The 25916-nt window shown below is 41.2% G+C and overlaps 1 protein-coding gene across 13 annotated transcripts; it reads right to left on the bottom strand.

Annotated features, from left to right (window-relative positions):
* Positions 1–882: 882 nt before the first annotated feature.
* ZNF789 (zinc finger protein 789) lies at positions 883–22324 on the bottom strand. Of its 13 annotated transcripts, none has more exons than XR_016020724.1 (8): positions 21271–22324; positions 17910–17987; positions 17048–17240; positions 16852–16942; positions 13672–13798; positions 11619–11732; positions 9431–10494; positions 883–1025 (listed from the first exon to the last, which is right to left on the bottom strand). XR_016020724.1 is itself a non-coding variant. In XM_088796706.1 (5 exons), exons 2-5 carry the CDS (start codon positions 17940–17942, stop codon positions 9482–9484), a joined length of 1287 nt encoding a protein of 428 aa, XP_088652832.1. In that variant the 5' UTR covers positions 17943–17987; positions 21271–22304; the 3' UTR covers positions 9174–9481. The 13 variants fall into 13 exon arrangements, 1 of the variants encoding a protein (XP_088652832.1); XR_016020725.1 differs by having other exon boundaries at positions 21276–22324; XR_016020726.1 differs by lacking the exon at positions 17048–17240.
* Between the last annotated feature and the right edge of the window lie 3592 nt (positions 22325–25916).

Here is a 25916-nt window from a genome sequence, read left to right as displayed (position 1 = left end):
CCCAAGTAGAATTCCTTGATCAGTGTGTGAGCTAGTTTTGGCTTTTAATACACCTTCCCAATTTCCTTCCCTGGAAGCTAATGCCAAATTACATCCTATTATGAGATTTCTACTCTAGCTTTGTCACCTTACTTCACATTAACTTTTTTACCTAAATGTACATAAACCAAAACCAAATTAACTGCCTTTCAGAACTCACATCCTTGACCTTGGGTGTGGTAGAATAGCAGTGCATGCTATCTCCTTTGACCCTCCTTAAAACCAACAGAAGGTACCGTGAAACGGCTGGCTTAGCTGCATTCAGGCTTCAGGGGGTCCTGTGGAGTATTTAATTTTTATTTAAATGAGATTTAGTATTAAGAGAATTGGGCTGAGGGCGAGGCGATGGTAAAAGTTGATGTAGGCCAGGAGCTTGTTTTCCCCAAGCTTATCAAGGTTATTTGCCCCAGGTCAGATAGCTAGTAAGACAGTCACCTGTATACACAGCCTGGGACAGGTGCTGATCCTCGTGTTCTTTTTACTACAGGAATTTTGCAAACTTAGAATGGACCGTCTTCTCTCCATTTTTAGTCTTCCTCTTCTCCTTTCTATAGACATTTACTGTTACCTACGTACTACTTGAATTTCCCACATATAAGCCTTCCGTCAAAATGCTTCTCTGCTTTTAATCCCAGCTCCTGTTCCCCAGCCCCTAAATCACCAAATTAATAAAGGAAAAATTCCACTTTTGTAAAAAACAACTTTAAAATTTCATTTCTGAAAACATTTGCAAACTACTACATACAGTAAGTTAATGTGTACGAGTATATGCCATCTCTGATACCTAGATTATAAAGGGTGTCTTAGTCTGTTCTGATGCCATAACAAAATACCACAGACTGGGTGGATAAATAGCATAAATTTATTTTCTCACAGTACTGGAGGCTGGAAGTCCAAGATCAGGGTGCCGTCAAAGGTTGGTGTCTTGATGCATCTTCCCGTCTTGTAGACAGCTGCCTTCTCACTGTGTCTTCACATGGCTTTTCCTGTGTGGTGGGCAGAAAGAGAACTCTGGTGTCTGTTCCTCTTATAAGGACACCGGTCCTATCAATGAAAGCCCCACACTGACAACCTCACTTACCTTAATTAGCTCCATAACAGTAAGGAACCATATTATTACGTGTTTTTTCCCATAGTATCAAGCAGTGTCTGACAAAATGGTAAACCTAGATTTTTGCTACCAAAGTCACAGAAGACCTGACTGGAGCTGGGAGAGAGAGTTATAAAGTCATTAAAATCTTTGTCTTAGAACGTCGTTTTAAAATTTTCAAATTCTATTCTAGAAGGTTGGGCACCCTACTTGCAACTTCTAGGTCTCCAGAGCAGAAAGTTCTCCAGAGCAGAAATTAAAAGGAAAGTTCCTGGTGCCCCCTAGCGGGAACTGCAGAGTCAGGAGCCTGGCCGGAGTGAGGGATCAGAGGGTCTCCAACAATCCAGGGTTCCCAGAAGGTGCGCAAGGCAGGGCTGTTTACCAGGCCCAAGTAGAGGGTCCTGCTGAAGCTGAGCAGGTGAGCCCCCCTCTTCCCACATGCTTACTTTCTGGTAGGATTCTGAATAGTCTTTGGCAACCATTATTGACCTAGCAGGTGTCATAATGGAATGGGGGATCATTGGACAAGCACAGCATGGCTTGGGGGACTCAGTGGCCACTCAATCTTGAGCCACACTGTCACTTTGAATGATTGGTCTAGATAATCTATCTTAGCACTCCTGTCCCCTTCCGAATCCATGTTGGATTCTTTTGGTGAGCAAAGGGCTTATCATAATTGGGCTCCCCATTTTTATTATTTTTAATTGTCCAAGACCCATTTACTAGATTATATATATGGCTTAGCTGTTGGCCACAGCCACGAATAGCCTTTGGGGCATGTCTCTGGTTCTCCTATAGCTAAATGTACTGCTTGTAATTCAATCTTCTGTCTGACCAGATTGCTGATCTCCAGGTCAGTTCTCATCCATACAACCAAAGCTGCCATTGTTTTGTTTTATCAGGGAGTTTTATGGCTACCACTTGGCAGTGGGGGAAGGAAAGTGCTTGGAGAGGGTAATTGTCAGTCCAATAGGGCTGCTACTCTTTCCTGACACATGTCCCTCAAGTCCTTCCTTGTGGAGGTGGGTGGGGAAGTTAATGTTACTCTGAGCTCCAAAATCTCCCATACACATAGATGCAAAATCCTTGATCTAAATAAAGCCTTGGGGCCACGTGTCTTCAAAAATCAGAATCTTTTAGTTTTTAGAAAGGTATTTACATAACACCACATAGGGGGTTAGGCCAATACTCCATAATCCAACATGTTAATATTTCTGAAACAAAATACATGAATATGAAAATGCCCACTGGGACTGTAAACCTTATTTTGCCACCAGAGTTCAGATCAGCTCAGGTTTGGTAACCAAGTGGATTATGAGAAAACATTTTTGCCCTCAGAGATTTTAAGATTTTTAGAATTGGAAATAAAAGGATTATGGATATTTTTATATATAGGCCTTAGACATTTATATATATATATATTTATAAATACATATATATATGTACATATATATATATATATACATATAAATATCTACATCTACCTATGTAAAATTTTATATATATATATATATATATATATATATATATATATATATATATATATATATATATATCTAGAACCCCACAAACAAGGCCAAACTGTAGGGACGGAGCAAGACCTGTTTGCTGCATTCTCCAGCATTATGTCTCGGCAGAGACCCTTCTGAGCCAAGTTCAAGTCTTCCCACTTCTCCCTGTTGAAACACCCAGCCACTTCTTCCTCAAATGAAAGCAACTCGGAAAGAATCAGGAAATAATTACAATTCTTGTAAAGTACTAAAGTTAAGGTCTATGGGCATCTTAAAGATCTTGATCTTTGGAAAGGTCTTTTGCATTATATCACTGGACCCCTTGGGTTTTTAAAAAACCTGTAACAAAGTATAATTTACAATATAAACAAATTTGATGAATGTTACAAATACACCCACTTAACTAGCATCCCAATCAATAAACATTACCAGCCCCCAAAAGTCCCTCCACCTTGTGCTCCACTCCAATCATTATCTCCCAACCAAAGGCATTAGCTTGTCTTCAAGCAACATAGTCTTACTTGTTTTTGTACTTTATATAAATGGAATCACCCAGTATATATTCTCGTGTCTAATTCATTTCACTTACATTTTTGAAATGTATCCATATTACTGATGTACTTGTAGACATTTGTTATGGACTGAAGGTTTGTGTCCCTCTAAAATTCATGTATTGAAACCCTAACTCCCTGTCTTGCTTTTGGAGATGGGGCCTCTAAAGTCATTAAAGTTAAATGAGCTCATAAGGCGGGGCACTGATCCAACAGGATTAGTGTCCTTCTAAGAAGAAACATCAGAAAGCTGGCTCGCTCCTTGTCACACATTCACTGAGGAAACACCATGTGAAGACAGAGCACCTCTCGGCCAGCCAGGTAGAGTCCTCACCAGGACCAAACCAGCCAGAACAGGAATTTATTTTCTCATAGTTCTAGAGGCTGAAATTCCAAGATTAAGGTGTTGGCAGGGTTGGTTCCTTCCGAGGCCTCTCTCCTTGGCTTGTAGATGGCTCTCTTCTCCCTGTGTCTTCACATGGTCTTCCTTTTGTATAGATCTGAATCCAAATTTCCTCTTTATCTAAGGACACCAGTCAGATTGGATTGCAGCCCACCCTAGTGACCTTATTTTAACTTAATCACCTCCTAAAGGCCCTATTTCCAAATACAGTCACATTCTGAGGTACTAGGGTTTAGAACTTCAACACATACATTTTTGGGGGTGGATACACAACTGAACACATAGCAGACAGAAACTGCTAAAAGATCAAGCTTAGTTATTTGTTCAATAATTCATACAGTTTTTTTTACTGAAACACAAGTCTTTGGGGAAAAAACATAGGAGGTATTGTCCTGATCTCAGATTAATAAAGAATATCTTAATACTCTGCATTAAGTTAGCTTAATTATAACAGCTCTACAAAATAGACCCAAAAAGTTATAGTTGTTCATTTCTCAATCCTATACTGTGTTTCCCAAAAAATAAGACCTAGCAGGACAATCAGCTCTAATGCGTCTTTTGGAGCAAAAATTAACATAAGACTCGGTCTTATATAAGACCCGGTCTTATTTTACTATAAAATAAGGAGAGGGTATTTACTATAAAATAAGACCGGGTCTTATGTTAATTTATAGTAACATAAGACCGGGTCTTATGTTAATTTTTGCTCCAAAAGACGCATTAGAGCTGATTGTCTGGCTGGGTCTTATTTTCGGGGAAACACGGTAATAGTTTAAGGCACACAAACATGACTCCCAGGGTGGCTCCTCTCCAAGCCGTCAATCTGATGACAGCTCTTCCATCTTCAATACACAGCTTCCAAGATGCCCTGCGTTTTCTAATCTAGTCAACTGTAAAGAGGAAAAGAGCATGGAGGTGTGAGGGCTTTTACGGGCCAAGCCAAAAAGTGGCACACGTCATCTGTACTCACACTCCAACGGGTTAGAATTCAGTCACCTCACTACAGTGAACAGCACAAGCTGTGAAATGTGGTCTAGCTGTGTGCCCAGAAAGAACAAAAACATTTCTGATAAATTGGTAGCAATCTGCATCAAGACTCAAAAAGCACCATCATAAAAGAAAAGATTGATAAATTCAACTACATTAAGATTAGGAAAAGACAAACAAAATAGGAAGCGCAACCCATGGTAACGAAAAGATGTTCAATTACATTAGTAATAAGAGAAATGCAAATTAACCCATAATTAGATACTATTTTATACCTTACAGAATATCAATCTTTAAAAATCTGTCAGAAGCAAGTATTGATAAACATACAGTGGCAGGAACTCTCATCTATTGCTGTTGGGGATGTAAATTGCTACATGTATTATAGAAAAGTTTGGCATTACTTTTTTTATTTCCTTCCCCTTCTTCTGCCCCCCACCCCACTCCGATTCAAGCCTTTGTTTCTCAGTCTAGTTACGTAGGACACAGCTCCCTGGCCCATGCTGGTATTATGAGCCTTGCGCTCCCCCGGCTGAGCCAGACAGTCACCAGGCATCGGTCGGCCGCTCACCGCAGCTCACGGCAGCTCTCGCCAGCTGCTGGCCACTCACGCTGGCTATCGGCCGCTCATGGCAGCACACAGTGGCCTGTGGCAGCCCACAGCTGCTCACTCCAACCTACGGCTGCTCACGGCCCAGTATCAGTGAATAAGATTAAACCACACAGAAATTTGGATGATTCTCAAAACATATGTGTCCCAGAGAAGGGATAAGAGTATAATTGAATGTATGTAAAATTCCAGAAAAAGCAAAGCTAAGTAATATAGTGTCGAGATATAAATAGATGGTATGTATACATTATACAAGGGAGTGCTTAACATAACACTCACAGTACTTGTGAATCTTTAGTAAAGAGGAGGGAGCTAAGTTTGGAGAGAATACAAGGAGCTTTCATGATTCTGAAAATGATCTATTTCTTAACTAGGATTAAGATGCATGCGGAGTTCTTTTTATAATTATTTACTGTCACGTATCTTCATGTACTTTTGAATTACATTATTTCACAATAAACATAGACAAGTTTATTGTGAAATATTGCTAACATACAGACAAGTACACAAAATAGATTGATTTTAAAGAACATTCACATAGGCACCACACAGATTTATCAGTTCTTAAAATGCCAGATTTGTTTCAGATCATTTTTTAAAGAAATAAAACAACATATACTGTTAAGGACCCTCATGTCCCCTCTCTAATCCCATTCTTTTCTCTTTCTCATCAGAAAGAATAACTATCCTGAAATTATGTGTCCTTTTCCCCATTTTATATTTTACTTATAAGATCTTACATCCATAAATACATGTAGTATTGCAGCTTTCAGAATTTTAAGAGCATATACTACTTTAAATGTCATTTTGGAACTAGATTGATTTTTGTATATATCTATATCTATATATCTGTATCTAGATTACTCAAACTGCTAAAAAGTATCCCATAGAAAGGTGGCAAAATGCTAAATTTGGTGAATCTAGGTAAATGGTACAAGGGAGTTTTCTGTATTATCTAATTTTTTCTAAATTTGAAATTATTAATATTTCAGAATAACAACATCATTACCGATTCACTTATATTAGCCATATGCACTTCAGAATGGAAGTGGGAAAAATATCCATTTACAATAGAGACACAAGTAAGTAGCCACGAATTTACTTTAAAAAATCTGAGAACTTAACTGAAAATTTATTTTGCCAGGAAGTCATTTATTTCTACTTTATTCTAAAATTTATTTTTGAATATTATGTGTTTTTGCTTTATATTAGGTTGGTGCACAAGTAATTGCGGTTTAGACGGTTAAAAAATTGCAAAAACTGCAATTACTTTCGCACCAACCTAATACTTGTTTGCACCTAATTTCCACCAGCTAAGAAATGTTGACAAATGGAGAAGCCACCTTGATGAAGTTACAGTTGAGAATGAACTTGAACAAGGTCTAGATCAGGGGTGTCCAAACTTTTTTCAACGTTTTTTACCAAGGGCCATTTGCAGTAAAATATACAAACAGCCGGGCTACTCACTCGAGGTGAAGTATGTATTGCCTCACCTGGTTTATTTAACTAAATATGTTTTTGGAATTTGCTGCGGGCCAATTAACAATGGATTGCAGGCCGCAGTTGGCCCACGGGCCGCAGTTTGGACACCCCTGGTCTAGATTCATACAGGTGTTGTCAAAACTTGAATGTGAGCTGCATTTTGGTCATGCACATAAACCATATTACATGATATTTTAGTCAACTGTGACTCAAGTGTATAAAAATATGAGAAAATAAAACATTTGTCAACTTTTATATCTTATTTAAGATTTAACACACCCTGTTTTTTAATTTCTAATTTAGCATTTTACCTAAAGTAGGCAAATTAACATTTGTATTATTTATTTTTCCCCTTGACTTAAATATGGTGAAACAGCTTCACTGGTCTTCTCAAGAAATGATGTACCTTTTCTAGTCCATTGGAATAGTCTAGATTGTTGATGCCAGACTCCCCCGACCTTCACTGATTGAGCTGATGGTTGCTCAGTCTACCCAGGCATGGAAGACAATGGGTCCAGTCCATTAAGCAAATAGAAAAGCCAAAACTTGAACATTTCTTTCCCATTACCTTCTCCGGAGGACTAGTCTGGAGCTCTTGCCTTACACTGTTAACAAACATGACACTGCTAATCTGTGCCCTTGGCCTGGCACCTGTCTCGCCTCTGGGAAAGGCAGGAAGCCTTCCCTGCACTCACACTCGTGAGGTGGGGGCTCCTTTCTCCCAAAACAAGTTAAGTTCAACAAGCCTACCAGACCAGTGTCATCCCTCCCTCCTTTGTGTCCCAGAAATTCGACTGAAAAAAATATTTTCAAACATAAATGAAAACGTTTTATAGGGGTCATTTATACAGGGGAAAGAAGTTCATTTAATTTAGTTGGAGAGAAGGCACCAAATACAAGTTTCCTTGTGTCTCCGTAAGAAGTCTTTACAGGCTCTTTATAGTTCTATCCAATAAACCTTTTGGTTATGATGGAAACGATGTATATCTGTGCTGAACCTGAAATGTGGGTTTTGACTGAGGAATTTAGTTTTATTTGTTCATTTTTAATAGCCTCATAGGGCTCCTGATTACCATACTGAGTAGCACAGATCTTTTCTTCCCCTGGGGACAGATGTGGCTGATTGTAAGCGTGTTTCATGTTAACCTTGGATCCTTTAGTTGTGCCCTTTCATTCTGGAAAGCTGGAAGCTTGTGCTTTATCTGAACAGAATAGATTTAATAGCCTGGCCCATACTTCTAGGTACTCAAGGCTGGATCTGCTTTTCACAGGTCACCGTCTCCCAAGGTTAAGGGGGACTTATCTCTCATTGGCTTATCTCCCCATCAGTCAGAAATTTCAACTTCTTAATTTTGCTTAGGGAAATAAAATATGGCAGCCCCTTCTTCTAGCCAATAATGACCAGTCAAAATACTGATTCGGTATTTTCAAACCCAATACACAACCTAACACTAATCAATATTTTCCTCCTATAAGGCTTAAGAGTCCTCAATTTTATGGGGTGCCACTTGCTTTCTTCTCATTCTTAATAGCAATTTATTGCTGGGTAAGAAATCATGGAATTGGTGGTAGTAAGAAAAGAATAAAGAAAAAATAAGAGGGGATTTGAATAATATGACAGGATCTAAATAGCTTTTTTTTTAAAGGAGGGCGCAGCTCACAGTAGCCCATGTGGGGATTGAACCGACAACCTTGGTGTTATTAGCACCACGCTTTAACCAACTGAGCTAACCAGCCACCCCCTAAATAGCTATTTTTAATGCAGACCTAGGATGATGTTTATGATATTAAAATTTCAAATGGGTTTCTTGTATTGGTAAGCTGAAGGGAAAAGTAAGTAATACAGTCAGCTCAACCTATATTTAACCTGAATATGAGAATGTGCCTGGAAGAACTATGGGAACAAAAAGGATATGGCTCTTCAAGGACAACATTGACACTTTTTGAGTACAAGCCATTTCTTTGTGGGTAGAGGTGCTGAAATACTGGGAGTGGAGTGTAGAAGAGACACAGATAAGAGAAGACAGCGAATACAGCAGCTATCCTGTGCGTAAATGTATGTAATCCCATGGGAAAATCTGAAACCAATGTACGGCACATGCTTCAGAGATACTCCACCCAATGGGAGAGGGAGACCTGGGATATATCAATTCCCATCAAGTATTGGTTATGGCCTGCTCTCAGGATGTGCTAGTCACCCCCAAAGAACAGTGGCCTTTCATGGTTTTAGAAAAAGCCCGCAGGCCACGAGATGAAGATAGTACAAGGTGCATGAAACCCATGGATGGGGTAAGGCCGGAGGGACACGGCAGGGTACCAACAGCAGCTGCTGTAAACACGGACTTAGAACTCACAATAAAATGTAGGAGCACACTCACTTAATCTTATAAACAAATGTAAGTAATTCTCCATACCTCACTAGCTACTAGTGAGTAGCACTTATTTTTAAACAGCCTATCAATCTAGGTCATTGCTCTGTATGACACCAAGAAAGGCTTTCATAAATTGTTCACGATCCAACGGTCTCCAGTCTGGGGGACCACAGAACAAAGCTACTATGCGTTCCTTCCGCCTTAACTTGACTTAGGGGAATGAAAGCATAGGTCTCAAGGGAAACTGCACAAAGGAGCCTATCACATTGTCTATCCGGTAGTTCTGGACTACAGCAAGAAGGTCACCTACAAAAAGGGGTCCCCACAAAAAAACTAGTTTGGTTGCCATTTACTAATTTTCATAAAACAATCAAATTATACATACTTGCAATAGTGGTACGTTCTGGTCTTTAAATGGCAGCTTTTTTGGTTAGCATCACGTAGCTCTCTGCTCTCTGTGAGTACCCTGATGCTTAATAAAGCTTGTGCGCCAACTGAAAGATTTGCCGCACTTGTCACATCTGTAGGGTCTCTCTCCATTGTGAATGACTTCATGTCGACGAAGATTTGACTTAAAACTAAAAGTTTTTCCACATTCTCTACATTCAAATAATTTTCCCTTGGTATGTGTTCTTCGATGCTGAATGAGATCTATATTCCGACCAAAGGATTCTCCACATTCACTGCATTTGTGAGTGTTCTGTTTACTGTGAATTTGTTGATGGCTTTTAAGGGTTGAATTCCGAACAAAGGCTTTTCCACATTCAAGGCATTTGTGGGGTTTTTCTCCACTATGGATTACCTGATGTCGAATAAGGGTTGAATTCTGACTAAACTTTCTTTCACATTCACTGCATTTATAGGGTTTTTCTTTGGTATGGATCCTCTTATGCTCAACAAGATATGCCATCTGCCGGAAAAATTTTCCACACTCATGACATTTATATGGCTTTTCTTGAGGGTGACACTGCTTATGGACACTAAGAGCTGACTTCCGTCTGAAGGCTTGCCCACATATGTCACACTCAAAGGGGTCCTCTGAAGTGTGAATTCTTTGATGTCGAACAAAATTTGCCCGACGCTTGAAGACTCTTCCACATTCACTGCATTCATTAGATTTTGCGTTTGTAGGAATTTGCTTATGCCTCAAAAGCAATGATCTCTGATGGAAGGGTTTTCCATATCCATCACGTTTGCCCTGCTTCCTCCTTATTTGAGCATGCTGATCCTGAAAAGGGTTAAGGGTTTGAAGGAAGTCCTGGTTGCATTCATCACCAACAGGAGGGAGTCTAACTCTATAAATGTCCACAAATTTGTTACATTTAAGTAATTTTTCTGAAGGTCTCTTGACCATCTTCTGCCCTACCACTGATACATTACAGGACTCTAAATCTTCAGAAATGTTATGCTTTGGAGTTAACTTTATCATCTGGTATCTGGCTTCAGAACCTAGTGAAATAACAAGAAAATATATAAATGACCTGTCCACCACAGAAGGAAAAAGGGAAAAGAAGTCAACTGTTTGTGACATAAGATATCCAAATGAAGCTAAGAGGTGCTCACTTTGTTACATCATTATAGTAGAGGCCAAAATTCTGATTTCCATAGCACTCCCAGCTTTTATAACAGAAAGAGCTCTTGACCTCAACCAACTAAAAAATGAACAAGAGTGTGTGCATCAGAAAATGTGAGAACCAAACGAACCCATCATCATTATTGAACAAACTTACTATGGATAGTAGTGTCACATAAATGTAGAGGTAGCATCTTACATTTCCTAAATAAGCATGCTTTTCATAATTCTGGGAGAAACAGCTCCTTAAAAATGAAAAAAGTATAAGATAGAATAGAAAAGGAACCAGAGGGAAGTAGGTACAAATGGCGACAGAATAGAGTATTGGTTCTTAAGCAGGGGTGATTTTAGCTCCTGGGGGACATGTAACAATGGACATTTTTGGTTGTCACATTGGAGTGGTGCTACTGGACTCTTATGGGTAGAGGCCAGCCATGCTGCTAAACATCCTACAATGCACAGGGCAGCTCCCCCACAACAAAGAATTACCCAGTCCAAAATGTCAAAGTGCCTCTACTGAGAAACCTTAGAAGGATGTGGAAAAAGGTAGAAGCAGAACAGGATATAGGAAGTAGGAAAAAGTAGGCACCTCAAGAAACACTGAGGAAGAGAAAAACAAAATGAAAGCAGGGGAACAAGAGAAAGTAGAAAGGATCAGTAACGAGGGTAGAGTATCGAGGATGACAGCAAGAGCTGTCAGAAAATACCAGAACAGATGCTCCAAAGAAGTACTTCACTGCAGCAGACAGGATGAGCTTTGAGGACTTGAAATCAAATTCCAAATAGCAATCTACCGTGTGACAGGTATCTTAATCTATCAGTTTCTTCATCTGGAAAATGGGGATGGTGGTCATACCTACAACCGTGAGGGCAGTAGGGATAAACAAGTGGGAGGATATATGCTGATCACCCGGCTCAGTATCTGGGACACAAAGAGGCTTCATTAATGTGCCTTCCCTTTCTCTTTATGATTTCCACTTGACTGGGCCTTCTCACCCACCTGGGCAAGCATTACTGGAAGCCTTCCTAGTACCAGCTCTTGGCAGATCCAGGATCCATGGGTCTTCCCACTGTTCCAGCTGACAGATCACCTCTGGTTTGGGAAACTGAAATCCTACTCATGGGGAAGTAAATGGGATGTGGTGGTTAGTGAGTTACAGGGGGAGGTCCTAGAGCTCAGTTTAACCTTTGGGTCTACAGTGGCAAGAAGAAATAAGGACAATAATCAAAAGGGCTCCTAAGAATAGAAATTGGCACAATCTTTGTGAAAATTTGGTCATTTTTATTGATAACCTGAACGATATTCACACCCTTGGATATGGTCATTTCACTCTTAGCAATACAGCCTAAGGAACAAGAAGGACAAAAATTAATGTTCCAGAGATGTTCAGCAGAGTTGTACAATGCAAAAATGGAAATAAACTAAATGTTAATAGGGGGATAATTAAAGTATAGCACATTAATACAATGAAGGCAAAAGTATTAGACATATTAAAAATCCATGTGTTCAAAAAACATTTATTAAAATAGGAAAATGCCCCCTAGATATTTAAAAGCAGAATACCAACTCATGTACAGTATGACAATCCTCATTTTGTTTTTAAAACTATATGTGTGCGTATACATATGTAAGTATACATATATAGGAAAAGACAAGGAAAAAGTAAACCAAAATGTTGACAGAAGTTACTTCTGGGCAGTGGGCCTGTAATGGTTTTTATTTTCTATTCTATTACTGAAAAATCATTCAAATATGTATATATTAAGAGACTGAAAAGTGCCCATATCCTCAAACTCCAAAATTCCAATCCTGGGACTATATATTTGGGAATAATCAGATATTCATATAGAGATTTATAGTCAGAAATATCCATTGGAACATAATATAGATGATAAACACACAAGCAAACCAACAAACAAAAACAAAGCCAAGCTAAACATTCTTAAGCGAGAAAATGATTAAATATTATGCATCATACAACAGAATTACATTAAAATTTTTCCTGTATTTATGGGGGCTTTTTAATAACAGGGAAAATGCTGATGTTGTAACACTGAGTTTTAAAGGGATTACAGAATTATACAAAGAATATGCTCAGCTACATTTTTTAAAAGCGTAGGGAAACAAAAAAACTGGAAGGAAATATTCCAAAATATTAAGTGTTACCCCTGAATGTTTTCTTCTTCCCTTCATGCTTTCCTATACCTTCCATGTATTCAAATATGCTCTTGTAATTTGTAAAAGGAAAATAAACATTAACAAATCCAGAGGTAGGTGGACAATCCCACGATATACTCTGTGCCAAGAGTGTCAGTGTGGGGGGCAAACATGTGGTCCCAGAAAGAAAACTATCCAGGAAACTTCCACAAGACTCTGCATTGGAGTAAGACAAAGGCGGGCTCCGGGGAAGACGGAAGCAGTGAAGGTTCAGAAATGAACTCAGTTAAGAATCATTTCCTGGTCAGCTAGTGATGCTGCAAACAAAGAAGTAACCGACTTCCAGAGAAAAGACTTTTAAAGAGAATAAGAAGCTAGCGTTTAGAATCCAAATAGGCCACAATCTTTTCAATGCCAAGAGGTCTTATACGGTAGTTGTGGAGGAGGCCAGTGGGAGTGGGGAATGGACTCTAAAACAAAAGGAAAATATTCCTCGTCCACAATCCCCTATCTGAAACCCTGGAGGCCAGTTGTGTTTCAGAATTCAGAATTTTTCCAGATTTTAGAAAGATGACTTGGTGTGTCATTTTCTGTTATATACCACCTCCAACTCAACAGGGTTTAGAGCTGGACCTTTAATCAAACACAGACATCTCTAATGCTAAAAAACAAAAACGAAGACCAAGTGGGAAAAATAAGGATGATAAATAGCTTCGTGTAGGATGAAATCAGGTTTTGCCACCCGATGACTTCATGTTGGGTCTTGTAGCCAAATGAGTTACGAAAATACTTCTGGTTTTCAGAGCTTTTTCTGATTTTGGAATTGCAGAAAATGGACTGAGGACTTGTGTAGACACTCAAAGCACTCAAAGCCAAATCTTTAAGCCGTCATTACCCAGCAAGATCATGTTTCTGTAATTCTCCAGCATCACATCTCTGTAGAGGTCTTTCTGAGCCCAGTCAAGTTTGTTCCACTCTTCTCTGGTGAAGTTCACAGCCACATCCTCAAAGGACAACTCCTCCTGAAAACACAGTAACTAATTATAGCCTCAGTTCTGACAATAACTTTGCAAGCAATTGTTATTCTATAGGTCAGGTTTGATGAGGTAGAGTGACTTGGCCAAGCTCATTGAATCAATAGGCAGATTCAGGCAGAGATCAACTCATCTTCCTACCCTCAGGCCAGGCATGTTCTCTCTTCTAGAGCTGACAAACTTTTCCTCTAGAGGGCCAGATGGTAAATATTTTAGGCTTCTCAGGCCACTTGGTCTCTGCAGCAATTATTTAGCCCTGCTGCTGTAGCACAAAAGAAAGCCATGGAGGACAGATAAGCGAATGGGTATGGCTGTGTTCCAATAAAACTTTACTACCAGGTCCAGGTAGCAGCCAATTCCTGCTCTATACAATACTACCTTTTACAAATAAAATATTTCTTCTGCCCGGGTTCCCATAAGGAAGAGCTTAGCATGCAGACTAGTCATGATGGAATGGACAGGCTTCCTGAAAACCAACAAAGCCTGCTGAAGCATGCAGGGGCTGGCTATGCTGGGGAACCATTACCTACTAGGTCTAAAGAGGAGGGGAGGGAAAGGGTTACTGGAATCCAGAAAGTTGTCAAAGAGGGAACAAGGCTGGAGCCAGGGCCTTAGAGAAATACAGCCACTGTCATCTGGCAGCCAGCAGGGTGGGAGCTGTGGGAATAAGCACCCGACATTAATTTCCTCCAAGTCTCTGATCCCCTGACCCCTTCCATCCATTGTCAAAAGCCTACCAGAAGCCAGAGGGCAAGAGAACCTACTGATGGTGAATATAAAGATGAGCCTCCCAGGGCACAGACCAAAGTAGGGAAGGGTGGAGAGTACATTCAGAGAGATATAGTGATCGGCACAATGTCTGCAGTAGAAGTTTCCATTTGCAATTGTGTGCTCACCTCATGTGGGCTGAGAACAGGCGTGTCATTTACACGTTACTGAGGCCCTTGGAGCAGCGGCCTGGTTGTCTCCCCACCACTTTCTCTTACAAGACACTGTGTGGGTTCAGGGGGTATTTGTACAGAACAAGGGTGCTCCTTAGTAGGGAATACCCACCCCCATCCTGAGAAGCTCCCCTCTGGAAACAGACACCAGAACTTCCCAAATCACATGGCCTTTCTTTCCTCCCTACCAAACCTGACTTCCTCAAGCCCTTCTCACCTCTGTCCTGAATGTCCCTCCTGTACAGTCTCCTCAACCTGACCGACTCAGCCGCCTGCACTGTCTGCATCTACATGAAGGTTCACAAGCACTGAGGCGGGTTGTGTGAAATGGTTTAATCTCCCACTGCGTTATCTCCGTACATTTAGTTTTACAGCTGGGCTCTTAATGATTCTCAACAACTCTTGCTCTCATATTCCTCACCAGTGGTCCTCTACACCTTTATCATTCCTGTTCCTTCAAGAAACATTTACTGAGCACCAATGAGTTGTTAGCTTTCATGCTATAGGCCAGTAATAAAAATAAAGGTTACAGCTCCTGCTGAGGCCACACGACACAGCGATTCAGGCGGTGTGCTGCTGAACTCTAAGGACACCACTGACATCCCAGCTGTGTGGACAGGGCTCCCTAGAGTTGCTAAGCGCACAAATGTACAAACCCACAGCAGCCCTAGTCCCTGCTTCAAGGGGTGAACGGTCCAGTGAGGGAAGATGGAGAAATCGACATGGCAATGATCCAGCGGTCAATACACCGTGGGGGTAATCAAAGGGGCTGTGAGGACAGGTAACTTACCTTGCCTTTCAGAAGGCGATGCTAGTTATGTCCCAGAAAACAGCCCAAGAGCACATGCTCTTCAACTGCTCACACTCCCCGCCGCCCCAGACCATTATTACTCCTCCTTCTCCTCCTCCCTCAGGCTGCCCTTCTAGTAATCCCTCCTCCTCTGCCTTTGATTCCATTCTCTCATCTCCTCCAGGGTCTGAATCCAATGACGATGAGTCTTCCTTTTCTGTATCTTTCCCCTCTTTCCCCTTGTGATAGTGATTTACAGTAAGAAACGTGCATTTGATCTTTGTCCCTGTTTCTGACACAGAGCTCCTAAAACCCTTGTAATTTCCTAAAGGAATAAGAGCAAATGAGCATCTAGTAATACTTGGGGTCTTTTGTCCTCGGTTTCTGAGGTAGCTCCAGCCCATAAAGGTGAAAGGAATGTCTAGTTCTCATAATAAAATTCTTCCAACACACCCTAGTTTATGTTAATGAGGTGACCTTTGGAAAGTCCCTAAAACTGGGAGCCGGTACCCAGGAGAAGAACCACAAGGTTAGAGAGTAAGAAGTTTCAGCCCCTTCCTGCCCCCCAACTAAGAGGAGAGAGGAGCTGAAGATTGAACCTACCACCAAAGGCCAAATGATTTAATCAATCAAATCTAACAAACCTCTATAAAACCCCCAAAATGGGTTGCTGAACTCGTGGAGATGCTGGGAGGGTGGCATGCCTGGAGAGAGCACGGAAGCTCTGCATGCCTTCCCACATGCCGTCCTATGCATCTCTCCCATCTGACTATTCCCGAGTTATATCCTTTTAGAATAAACCCATAATCTAGTACGCAAACTGTTTTCCTGACTTCTTTGAGCCACTGCAGCAAATTCACAGAACCCAAGGAGGGGATCATGGAAAACTCCAAGTTAGAGCCAATCATTCAGAAGCACAGGTGACAACCTGGACCTGTGACTGGAGGCTGGAGTAGACGGCAGTCCTGTGGGACAGAGACCTTCACCTGTAGAGTCCTGTGCTAAGTCCAGGTAGAGTGTCAGAATTGAGTTACGTTACAGGGCACCTAGCTGGTGTCACAAACTGCTTGATAGGTGGAAAAACCCCACTTCTGGTGTCAGAAGTGAAGTAAAGCATGAAAGAAGAGAAACACAGAAGTGTTTTTTCCTAAACACTCACTCCTCTACTAACTCCTTCCTCTTAGCCAGCAAAATGCTAAACTCTCTCCTATTGTTAAAAAGATGTTCCTTGAGCCTTTCTTCCCCTCTGGTTTCCACTGTCTCTCATTCGCTTACTGGACCAGCTTCTGTAAAGAAAACTCCACACTCACTCCAATCACTCCACAAGCCACCATCTGGATTAGGCCTCCACAGCTCTTCTGAAATTGTTCTTCTAAACCGCCCTCCACCCGCCATGAGCGCCTGCGTGGGAACACAGGAGGATAATATAGTTAATGTAGGAAGTTAGAGAGGATTTCACAAAGATACTTTTGAGTTGAGTATTAAAACATGAATAGGTGAGCTTGCCTGTGGACAGAGAGAGCGGGAGACACAGGAATGGAGGCGCGGAAGAGCGCTGCGCACCGCTAAGCGCAGGTGGTCTGGCCGTGGCGGAGGCTGCAGATGCAGCGGGAAGGCAGGCAGAGCTCGCAACCCCTCAGAACATGCGGACACGCTGGAGCAATGTGGCCTGTCTGTTCTGACTCCAGCTCCTTCCCTCCTGATCAAGATTGTTCTTTCCGTATTGTTGCAACAGCTTCCCAAATTGTCTCCTTACTTTCAAAATCAACTTCTTATAATCACCCGCCATAACATTACAAATGCAATAACTAAGCTTCCATTATAGCCTTTAATACTAACACATCAGAATTTATCTCTGTATTATAAGACTTTACATATCCACCGCTCCAAATGTCTTGTAAAACTCCCTCAGGGAAGAGTTGATCTCCTAGCATAAAATACAGTATCTGGCATACAGTAGGTACACAATAATGCTTACTGATAAAAACAATGAACAGCTATGGTACAATAGCTAAAACTCACAGAGTGTTTAAAACGTAACTAGATACTATGCAAAGTACTCCATGTACCTTATTTCATTTAATCCTCACAACTGTTTGCTATTGGTACTACCATTAGCTCATTTTACAGATCAGGAAACTGACCCAGAGAACTTATATAACTGGCTGAAGGTAACACATATAAAACAAAGCATGGATTTGAACCTGTCTGAATTCCAGAGTTTAAGGTCTCTACCTCACCTTTCAAGAAGGAAAAAAATCCCCCAATTTTAGGCTCAACCTAAAAGAAGGAGTTAACACCACGTTAAAGCCATTGATTGTCCAGCCACAGGGCTACGCTGAGGAAGCAGGGGAGGAACCCAGCTCACCTTCCACAGGGCTGTCAGGAACACAGCCTCCATGGCCTGGTCTCTGAGCTGGGGCACGATCCTGGCCGCCAGGCTAGGCTGAAGGAGAGAAAAAGATAACGAGTAAAGCAGTCCGAATTTGAACCTCTCTCACCAGGCAACCCTGGGACAGGGAATTCCAACAGGACTAACAAACCTCCGCTAATACAAAGTCACTGTGTTTGGTGTTGGAATATGTGATAAAATGAAAGGAGCCACTAGAAAAGTCTTTTTAGTATATAATTTCTGAAGCTAGATCAATTTCTGAAGCTACATCCAAAAGAATCTGTGGCCCTGCCCTCCCCTTCTCCCCAGAATATGTTCTATAGCACGTCACTGAGAGACTGAATACATAAAGGGATAAAAATGATAAAAATAGCACTTTGACCTGCAACCCGCAGCAACTAGAACCTAACCCAGAACTCAAACCACAACCAATGCAGCAATGCCGTTTCCCCGAAAGTAAGACCTAGCCCAACAATCAGTCCTAATGCGTCTAATGCAAAAATTAATATAAGACCGGGTCATATATTATATAAGACCCGGTCTTATATTATAAAAGTAATATAGGGCCGGCCCCGTGGCTCAGGCCATTAGAGCTCTATGCTCCTAACTCTGAAGGCTGCTGGTTCGATTCCCACATGGGCCAGTAAGCTCTCAACCACAAGGTTGCCAGCTAAATTCCTCGAGTCCCGCAAGGGATGGTGGGCAGTGCCCCCTGCAACAAGATTGAACACGGCACCTTGAGCTGAGCTGCCTCCCAGATGGCTCAGTTGGTTGGAGTGCGGACTCTCAACCACAAGGTTGCCAATTCAATCCTTGACTCCCACAAGGAATGGTGGGCTACGCCCCCTGCAACTAAAGTTAAACACAGCATCTTGAGCTGAGCTGCCACTGAGCTCCCGGATGGCTCAGTTGGTTAGAGTGCATCCTCTCAACCACAAGGTTGCCAGTTCAATTCCTCGACTCCCGCAAGGGATGGTGGGCTGTGCCCCCCGCAACTAGCAACAGCAACTGAACCTGGAGCTGAGCTGTGTCCTCCACAACTAAGACTGAAAGGACAACAACTTGACTTGGAAAAAAGTCCTGGAAGTATACACTGTTCCCCAATAAAGTCCTGTTAAAAAAACACAACTAAGATTGAAAGGACAACTTGACTTGGAAAAAAGTCCCGGAAGTACACACTGTTCCCCAATAAAGTCCTGTTAAAAAAAAAAAAAAAAAAAAAAAAAAAAAAGCAAAATATATAGTAAATATATAGTAAAATAAGACCAGGTGTTATATTAATTTTTGCTCCAAAAGACGCATTAGAGCTGATTGTCCGGCTAGGTCTTATTTTGGGGGAAACACAGTAGGTCCCACGTTAGGACTTGGTCAATAACTGCCAGCTTATTCCTAATACTTACCCCCTCTTCCAATTTAGGACCAACAGAGAAAGCCAAACAAGCACCCCCTACTCAATCAGCCAGGATGTCTCAATTCTATTAATTTAAAAGCTCCAGCTTTCCCACACCAATCTCCAACTGGGCATATTTCAGCTTTCCTTTTTCTCCCACTGTAAAGCTTTCCCCTCCCTGCCTTTGAGACTCTGCCATACATGAGTGACGGTGGCTGACTCCCTTACTATAGCGGGTTCTGAGTGAAGAGCTTTTGTTCTCATTTGGGTGGTCTTCATTTATTTCTACATCATACAGAATCAGCTCAGAGTGTAAAAACAGCTTTAGGACAGTTATCAGAGACTTCAGGCTACATATTATATACAAAGACGTAATTGTTGTCAAAAAGAAATTCAGATTTACTTGATATGAATATTTTATTGAGCAAGAAATAAACCTTGAACAAGGAGACTTCAAAATTCAGTGTTAAGAAGCTGGGCTCTAGGCAGTTACCACTCAGTTTAAAGCTTATGAGGAATAGCAGAACACACCACCCCAAAATATGCCCCTTTGGAATATTGATTATTTTTGAGCTGCAGGCACTTGAAAAACAGCAAATGCAGAGAGAGGCTTTCTATGACCTCCCCTTATCTGCTTAAATACAGATCCTCCAAAAGGGACTCAACTGTCATAAATCCCTCCCAGGGAGTTTCATTAACCAGGGAAGATTGACTCTTGTCACAAGATGACACTAGAAGTCAACAGCACACCCAGGCAAACTAACAGACCTATCTATTCTTCTAAGGGCCTATTACGGGTCCTAAAAGTTTTCTACTCTCCTCTAAGAGGCCTACATCCGCCCTCCCCTTTCCCTATTAAGATGGTATTTAGAGCCTGAGTTCTAAGCAGGAGTTACTTCTCCCTGGGTATCTCCCATATATACATGAGTATACGAATATACACTATGTTAATAAACTTTTGTTTGTTATTCTCTTAATCTTTTATTGCAGGGGGGTGTTAACTAAGAACGCAGAAGGGGGGAGAAAAATACCCCCTACACATGAATGACGATGTACCTTATTTTCTATCATGATTGGTTATTAGAAATTTACATTCCTTTTAGCGTAGTAGTACTGTGCAATTTAACTTATTTGTAGCTGATTGGCTAGGAAGATGCAAGGTCACCCCACTTGAAGAAAGCTCAACTTTCATTTAAGGACAAAGTCAGCAGTGGTGGGAAATTAGCACAGTTGAAGTTTTGATTCCCCAGCTATGGGGTGACTGGCCTAGCGTTACACCCAAACTGTGGCTTCCACTTCAGCTTTTATTTAACACTATAAATTCAATATTGTTACTCTCAGGGAGTACACAAGTGATGGGATAAACGTAATTTGCATTTCTTTTTTGTGCTTTTCTGGCTACCGGTGAAGCTTGCTTTTTATGTAAGTGCATTTTTAAGGAAATCCCTCACACACCGTTTACATTCCCTAAAAATATTATGAAAGAAGACCCTCTGTCTCTTAAGCAGGAAGGTTTTCAAAAAAGTCCTGATAATGGATCCGACATTGGGGAAGGGACCGCAACCTTTTCATTACCTAAACTGTCATCTGTGAATATTGTACATTTGGAACTCGGAATCTAAAATGACACTTCACAATGTGAACCCCTTAAACTTTTAACCATATCCTACTTTCCCCTATAACAAAATCAAACTAAACAAAAGTATCAACCAGGCAATCAATCATCGGACTGTGTTCTTCCTTAACGCTGAAAACGCGACTACGAGGAACATACTCAAAAGCTGGCATCTTCAGGAAGACGCTCCATAAACGTCAAGTGACGTCCCCCGAAGGCCGGAAGGCGGGGGTGGAAGGGGGGAACCCCTGAGCCCTGACACCTTCCGTGGCGGAGCCACTGTGGCTTCCTCGCGGCACCCATCCCTCCCATCACAGTAGCTTCTTTCTCACCAAACCTGCTCGGCACCTGCTCCAGGAAGTCCTAAGTGTCCACTTGCAAGATTGTGCGCTGGGAGCACCTCTCTAGGTTTCCGGCCTGCCCCGTGACGTGATCGCCTCCTCCGTCAATCCCCCAATTGAGGGCGCTAACGCGGAAGGTTCCCGCGCCTCTCTCCCGCCCACTCGCGCGCCCGGAGCCGAAAGTCCCCGCCTACGTACCTTCTAGGAACCGCGGAGGCTCCACAACTCTATGGTCGGGCTAAGCGTACATAGTCCTCAAGTCACATGCACAGGTCACACCCTCCCCCCCAGCTGGGCCAATCAACGTGACTTCCAGGCCCCGCCTCCGGCGTTCCTGAAACTAGTGGGAATCACCTGGAGGCTTTAAAAATTCTAATACTAAGACCCACTCCTTTCACACCGCTTGTCAGAATGTCTAGTAATTGGATATTTTTAAAAGCTCCTCTTCTTAGTCGAATGTAGAGTGACGAACTTTTTAAGAGAGCCAACCCTGGATACAGCCATACCTGACTAAAAGCATAATAAGTTAAATTATTATACACAAATTCATTATTACTTTAACAAAAAATATTTTAAAAAATAGATGTTTATCTAAAATGATGTTATTTGGAGTTATTTACTTTTCTGTTACATGAATGCAATTACTTAAAGTAACTGAAAATGAATAAAGAAAACCTCATTCAAAATGGAGTCCAGAACTCATGAAGGGAGGGCTGTCACGGACATACCACAGCAAGAAGAAGCTTACTTTACATAACCTGGATAGGAAAAGATTTTCTCCTTTCCCAGCAATAATTCAACCAATGAGAAGCTGAGACAACTCCAACCTCTTGCTCTCCTCCAATGAGCTTTTGTTCAAAACTACCTCTCCCAACTCCCTACCTTCATTTATAAAATCACACTCCTTCCTCTCTTTCATTCTTCCAGCTTGCCTGGTTCCCCCTAGTTTGCATGCTCCAAATTGCCATTCATCTGACAGTCCTGAATAAACTTGATTTTCCTGGCTAAACCCTTTGCCTTTTTGTTTTAAAGGTTGACACAATGTAGAATTAGTTAACAGTGGCAATTAGTTGTAATTTATTGTGGGACTTATTAAATCTTGATAGGATTCCATGTGTTTAGTAAAGAAAAAAGTAAGAGAGAATACAGATTTTAAAAATACTACTTGAGGTATTATGTGAAATCTCTCTTAAAGTCTTGATTCCTATGGGCCCAAAACAGTGTGTGTGTGTGTGTGTGTGTGTGTGTGTGTGTGTGTGTGTTTTAGCAGTAGTATACTAGTTATTTGACCTGAAACAAATTACTTAAACTCCTCCGTGCCTTAGTTTCCATATATATTAAATGAGGAGACTAGTACTATGAATTTCACAAGGTTATTAAGAGTATTAAATGAGTATGTAAATTACTTAGAACAATGCCTGTCACACAGAATATGCTTTTAAAGTAATAGGAAGAAAACCTTCAGTTTTCCGAACATCTTTAGTGAATACAGATATTCATTGGCTCAATGTTGTAGCAGTTCGCACTTACAAAAGACAATTAAGAAAACCAGGAAATAAAATGAAATTCATTAATTCAGTTAATATTTATTGAGTGCCTACAATGTACCAGGAAGTGTTAAATTTAAAATATTACACATTTAAATGTTACTCAAAATATTTAGGGCTTGGTCCAGCAAAGGGCTGATCACAGATAGAAAAACCACTGGAGCCTTTGACAATCACACTGTGCAAAAGTAACAACAGTGGAGACTTGGGGGCCACAAACTCAGGAATAGTTTCTCTATCAAGATGATTACTGATATGGAGCAGGAGGCTGAAGAGCTAAAACACTGGGATGGGAAGAGAGGGATTTTCCAGTTTCCCACTACTTATGAAATAAAGACCACTATGGGGAGGAGACCAATAATTGCGAGTCCTTTATGCAATAGTTTCTATTGCTGCTTTTTAAGCTTATTGATCCTTTCAAATCAATGTTTCAAATCAATGTTGTTGGGGTGTTTTTAATCTCCAACAGCTCACTTACTCCCTTTTATTATCTTGCATTATTTTCTGTTCATTATGTTTGTTTCTTTTAAATCCTTGAGCATATTCATATTGTTTTAAAGTCTTTGTCTCTTAATTGAACAATTTCTGTCATTTCTGGATCTATTTAATAACTGCTTATTTTCCTGGTTTTGGATTTTTTTCCCTGCTTCTTTACATATCTATTAATTTTTTATTTAATGCTAGACACTATATATTTTACATTGAATGTTAGAGTTGTCTTTCTTTAAAAAGTATTGAAACCATATGATCCAGAAATTTCACATGTAGTTAAATACCCCCAAAGAACTGAAAATAGTGTACATCCATGTTTATGAAAATATTACCCACAATAATCAAAAGGTGGAAGCAACCCAAGTGTCCATGGACAGATTAATGGATAAACAAAAGGCTGTATATCCATACACTTCAGCCTCAATAAAGAGGGAAATTCTTTTTTTTTTTTTTTTTTTTAAGATTTTATTGGGGAAGGGGAACAGGACTTTATTGGGGAATAGTGTGTACTTCCAGGCCTTTTTTTTCCAAGTCCGGTTGTTGTCCTTTCAATCTTAGTTGTGGAGGGTGCCGTTCAGCTTCAAGTTGTTATTCTTTCAGTCTTAGTTGTGGAGGGTGCAGCTCAGCTCCAGGTCCAGTTGCTGTCTTCTAGTTGCAGGGGGCGCAGCCCACCATCCCTTGTGGGAGTGGAGGAATCGAACTGGCAACCTTGTGGTTGAGAGGATGCGCTCAAATCAACTGAGCCATCCAGGAGCTCAGCGGCAGCTCAGCTCAAGGTGCTGTGTTCAATCTTAGTTGCAGGGGGCGCTGCCCACCATCCATCCCTTGCGGGACTCCAGGAATTGAACTGGCATGGCAACCTTGTGGTTGAGAGCCCGTGCTCCAACCAACTGAGCCTTCTGGGAGGAAGCTCAGCTCAAGGTGCTGTGCTCAATCTTAGTTGCAGGGGGCAAAGCCCACCATCCCTTGCAGGACTCGAGGAGTTGAACCAGCAACCTTGTGGTTGAGAGCCCACTGGCCCATGTGGGAATCGAACCGGCAGCCTTCGGAGTTGGGAGCATGGAGCTCTAACCGCCTGAGCCACCGGGCCGGCCCCTAAAGAAGGAAATTATGAAACACGCAACAACCTGGATGAAACTTGAGGTCATTGTGCTAAGTGAAATAGGCCAGACACAAAAGGACAAATATTGTATAACCCCACTTTTATGAGGTACCTGGAGTAGTCAAATTTATAGACACAGAAAGTAGAAGCGTGGTCAGTAGGGGATGAGGGGAGGGGAAAATGGAGAGTGAGTGTTTAATGGGTACAGAGTTTCAGTCTGGGAAGATGAAGGGAGTTCTGGAGATGGACAATGGTGATGATTGCACAACAATGTGAATGTACTTAATGCCACTGAACTGTACAATTAAAAATGATTTAAAATGTAACTTTTATTTTATATATATTTTACCACAATAAAGTTTTTCCCCCTGGAAGACAGTTCGAATTACCCTCAGATCAATTTGGGTCTTTCAAGGCTTGTTTGAAGCTTTGTAAGGGTGAGTCACCCCAAGAAGAGTGTGATCTTGGCTTGAAAGCTTAAACAGATCTTAAAGTATTCTATGGCTAGTTTAGTACTTTTGCTAAGACGTTATCCTTAGGATCTCTACTGAATGCTTCAGGTGTTCAATGAGAACGCTCTATTATGACTGGTCAGGACATGACTATCTCCCAGTTCTGTGTGAGCTCTGTGAATTGTTCAGCTTACAACTTCCTGTTCATTCTTTGCCTGGCATTGAGTCAGCCAGGAACAGACTCAAGAGGTCCCCTTATTCAGATTTCTAGAGCTCTTTCTCTGTGTAGCTTTCATCGCTCTAAGATTCTGCTACCCAAATCCCAGCTACCTTCACCTCCTTGAATTCCAATCTGTGTCTCCTCATCTCAGAGAGCCTGCTATTGTCTCTTCGGGTTCTTCCTCCCCTGCTCAGTGTTCTAGAATGTGTCTCCAGTTAGAAAGCAAGGGCAATAATTGGCCTCACCTTATCTGTTTCCTTTGTCTCAGGGATCACAAGTATGCACTGCCTGTTGTCCAAGGCCCAAAAACATTTTGCTTCATATAGTCTGTCGAATTGTAGAGTTAATTTTTTTTACCTTGAGTCCAGTAAGTCCAGTCCTAGAAAATGCATCATGGCCAGAAGAGGAAACTCAGTATAGATTTAATGTGCATTTTTTTAAATTAAGAGTGCACTTAAAGTTTTGGTTTTTTTTGTCTTTGTTTTTTGTTTTCAAGAAATTTCCTTTTTTCTTCTTAATTTTTATTGAGGAATATTGGGGAACAGTGTGTTTCTCCAGAGCCCATCAACTCCAAGTCATTGTCCTTCAATCTAGTTGTGGACAGCACAGCTCACTGGCCCATGTGGGAATCGAACCAGCAACCCTGTTGTTCAGAGCTCGCACTCTAACCAACAAAGCCATCCGGTCTCCCCTGAAGTTTTTATATGTTTAAATACCATTTGCATTTTGGATTTTGGGTTATGAGACATCATTAGAAATATTTCTCCATTCCAAGATTAAAAATGAAGTTGCACTTTTTTTGGTTTCCTTTTATCTTGTCATTT

This window comes from Rhinolophus sinicus, chromosome 3 (genome assembly GCF_057876585.1).
Source record: "Rhinolophus sinicus isolate RSI-liver-muscle chromosome 3, RSI-T2T, whole genome shotgun sequence".
NCBI classification, from domain to species: domain Eukaryota; kingdom Metazoa; phylum Chordata; class Mammalia; order Chiroptera; family Rhinolophidae; genus Rhinolophus; species Rhinolophus sinicus.
This window is presented reverse-complemented; position numbering and strand designations above follow the sequence as displayed.

Coding starts and splice junctions, on each gene's coding strand:
- ZNF789 (XM_088796706.1), bottom strand. CDS start 17,942: ATGGAGGCTGTGTTCCTGACAGCCCTGTGGAAG. Junction 13,799..17,909: donor TCCTGACAGCCCTGTGGAAG/GTGAGCTGGGTT, acceptor CTGTGTTTTCAG/GAGGAGTTGTCCTTTGAGGA. Junction 10,495..11,618: donor TTCCAGTAATGCTTGCCCAG/GTGGGTGAGAAG, acceptor TTATTTCACTAG/GTTCTGAAGCCAGATACCAG.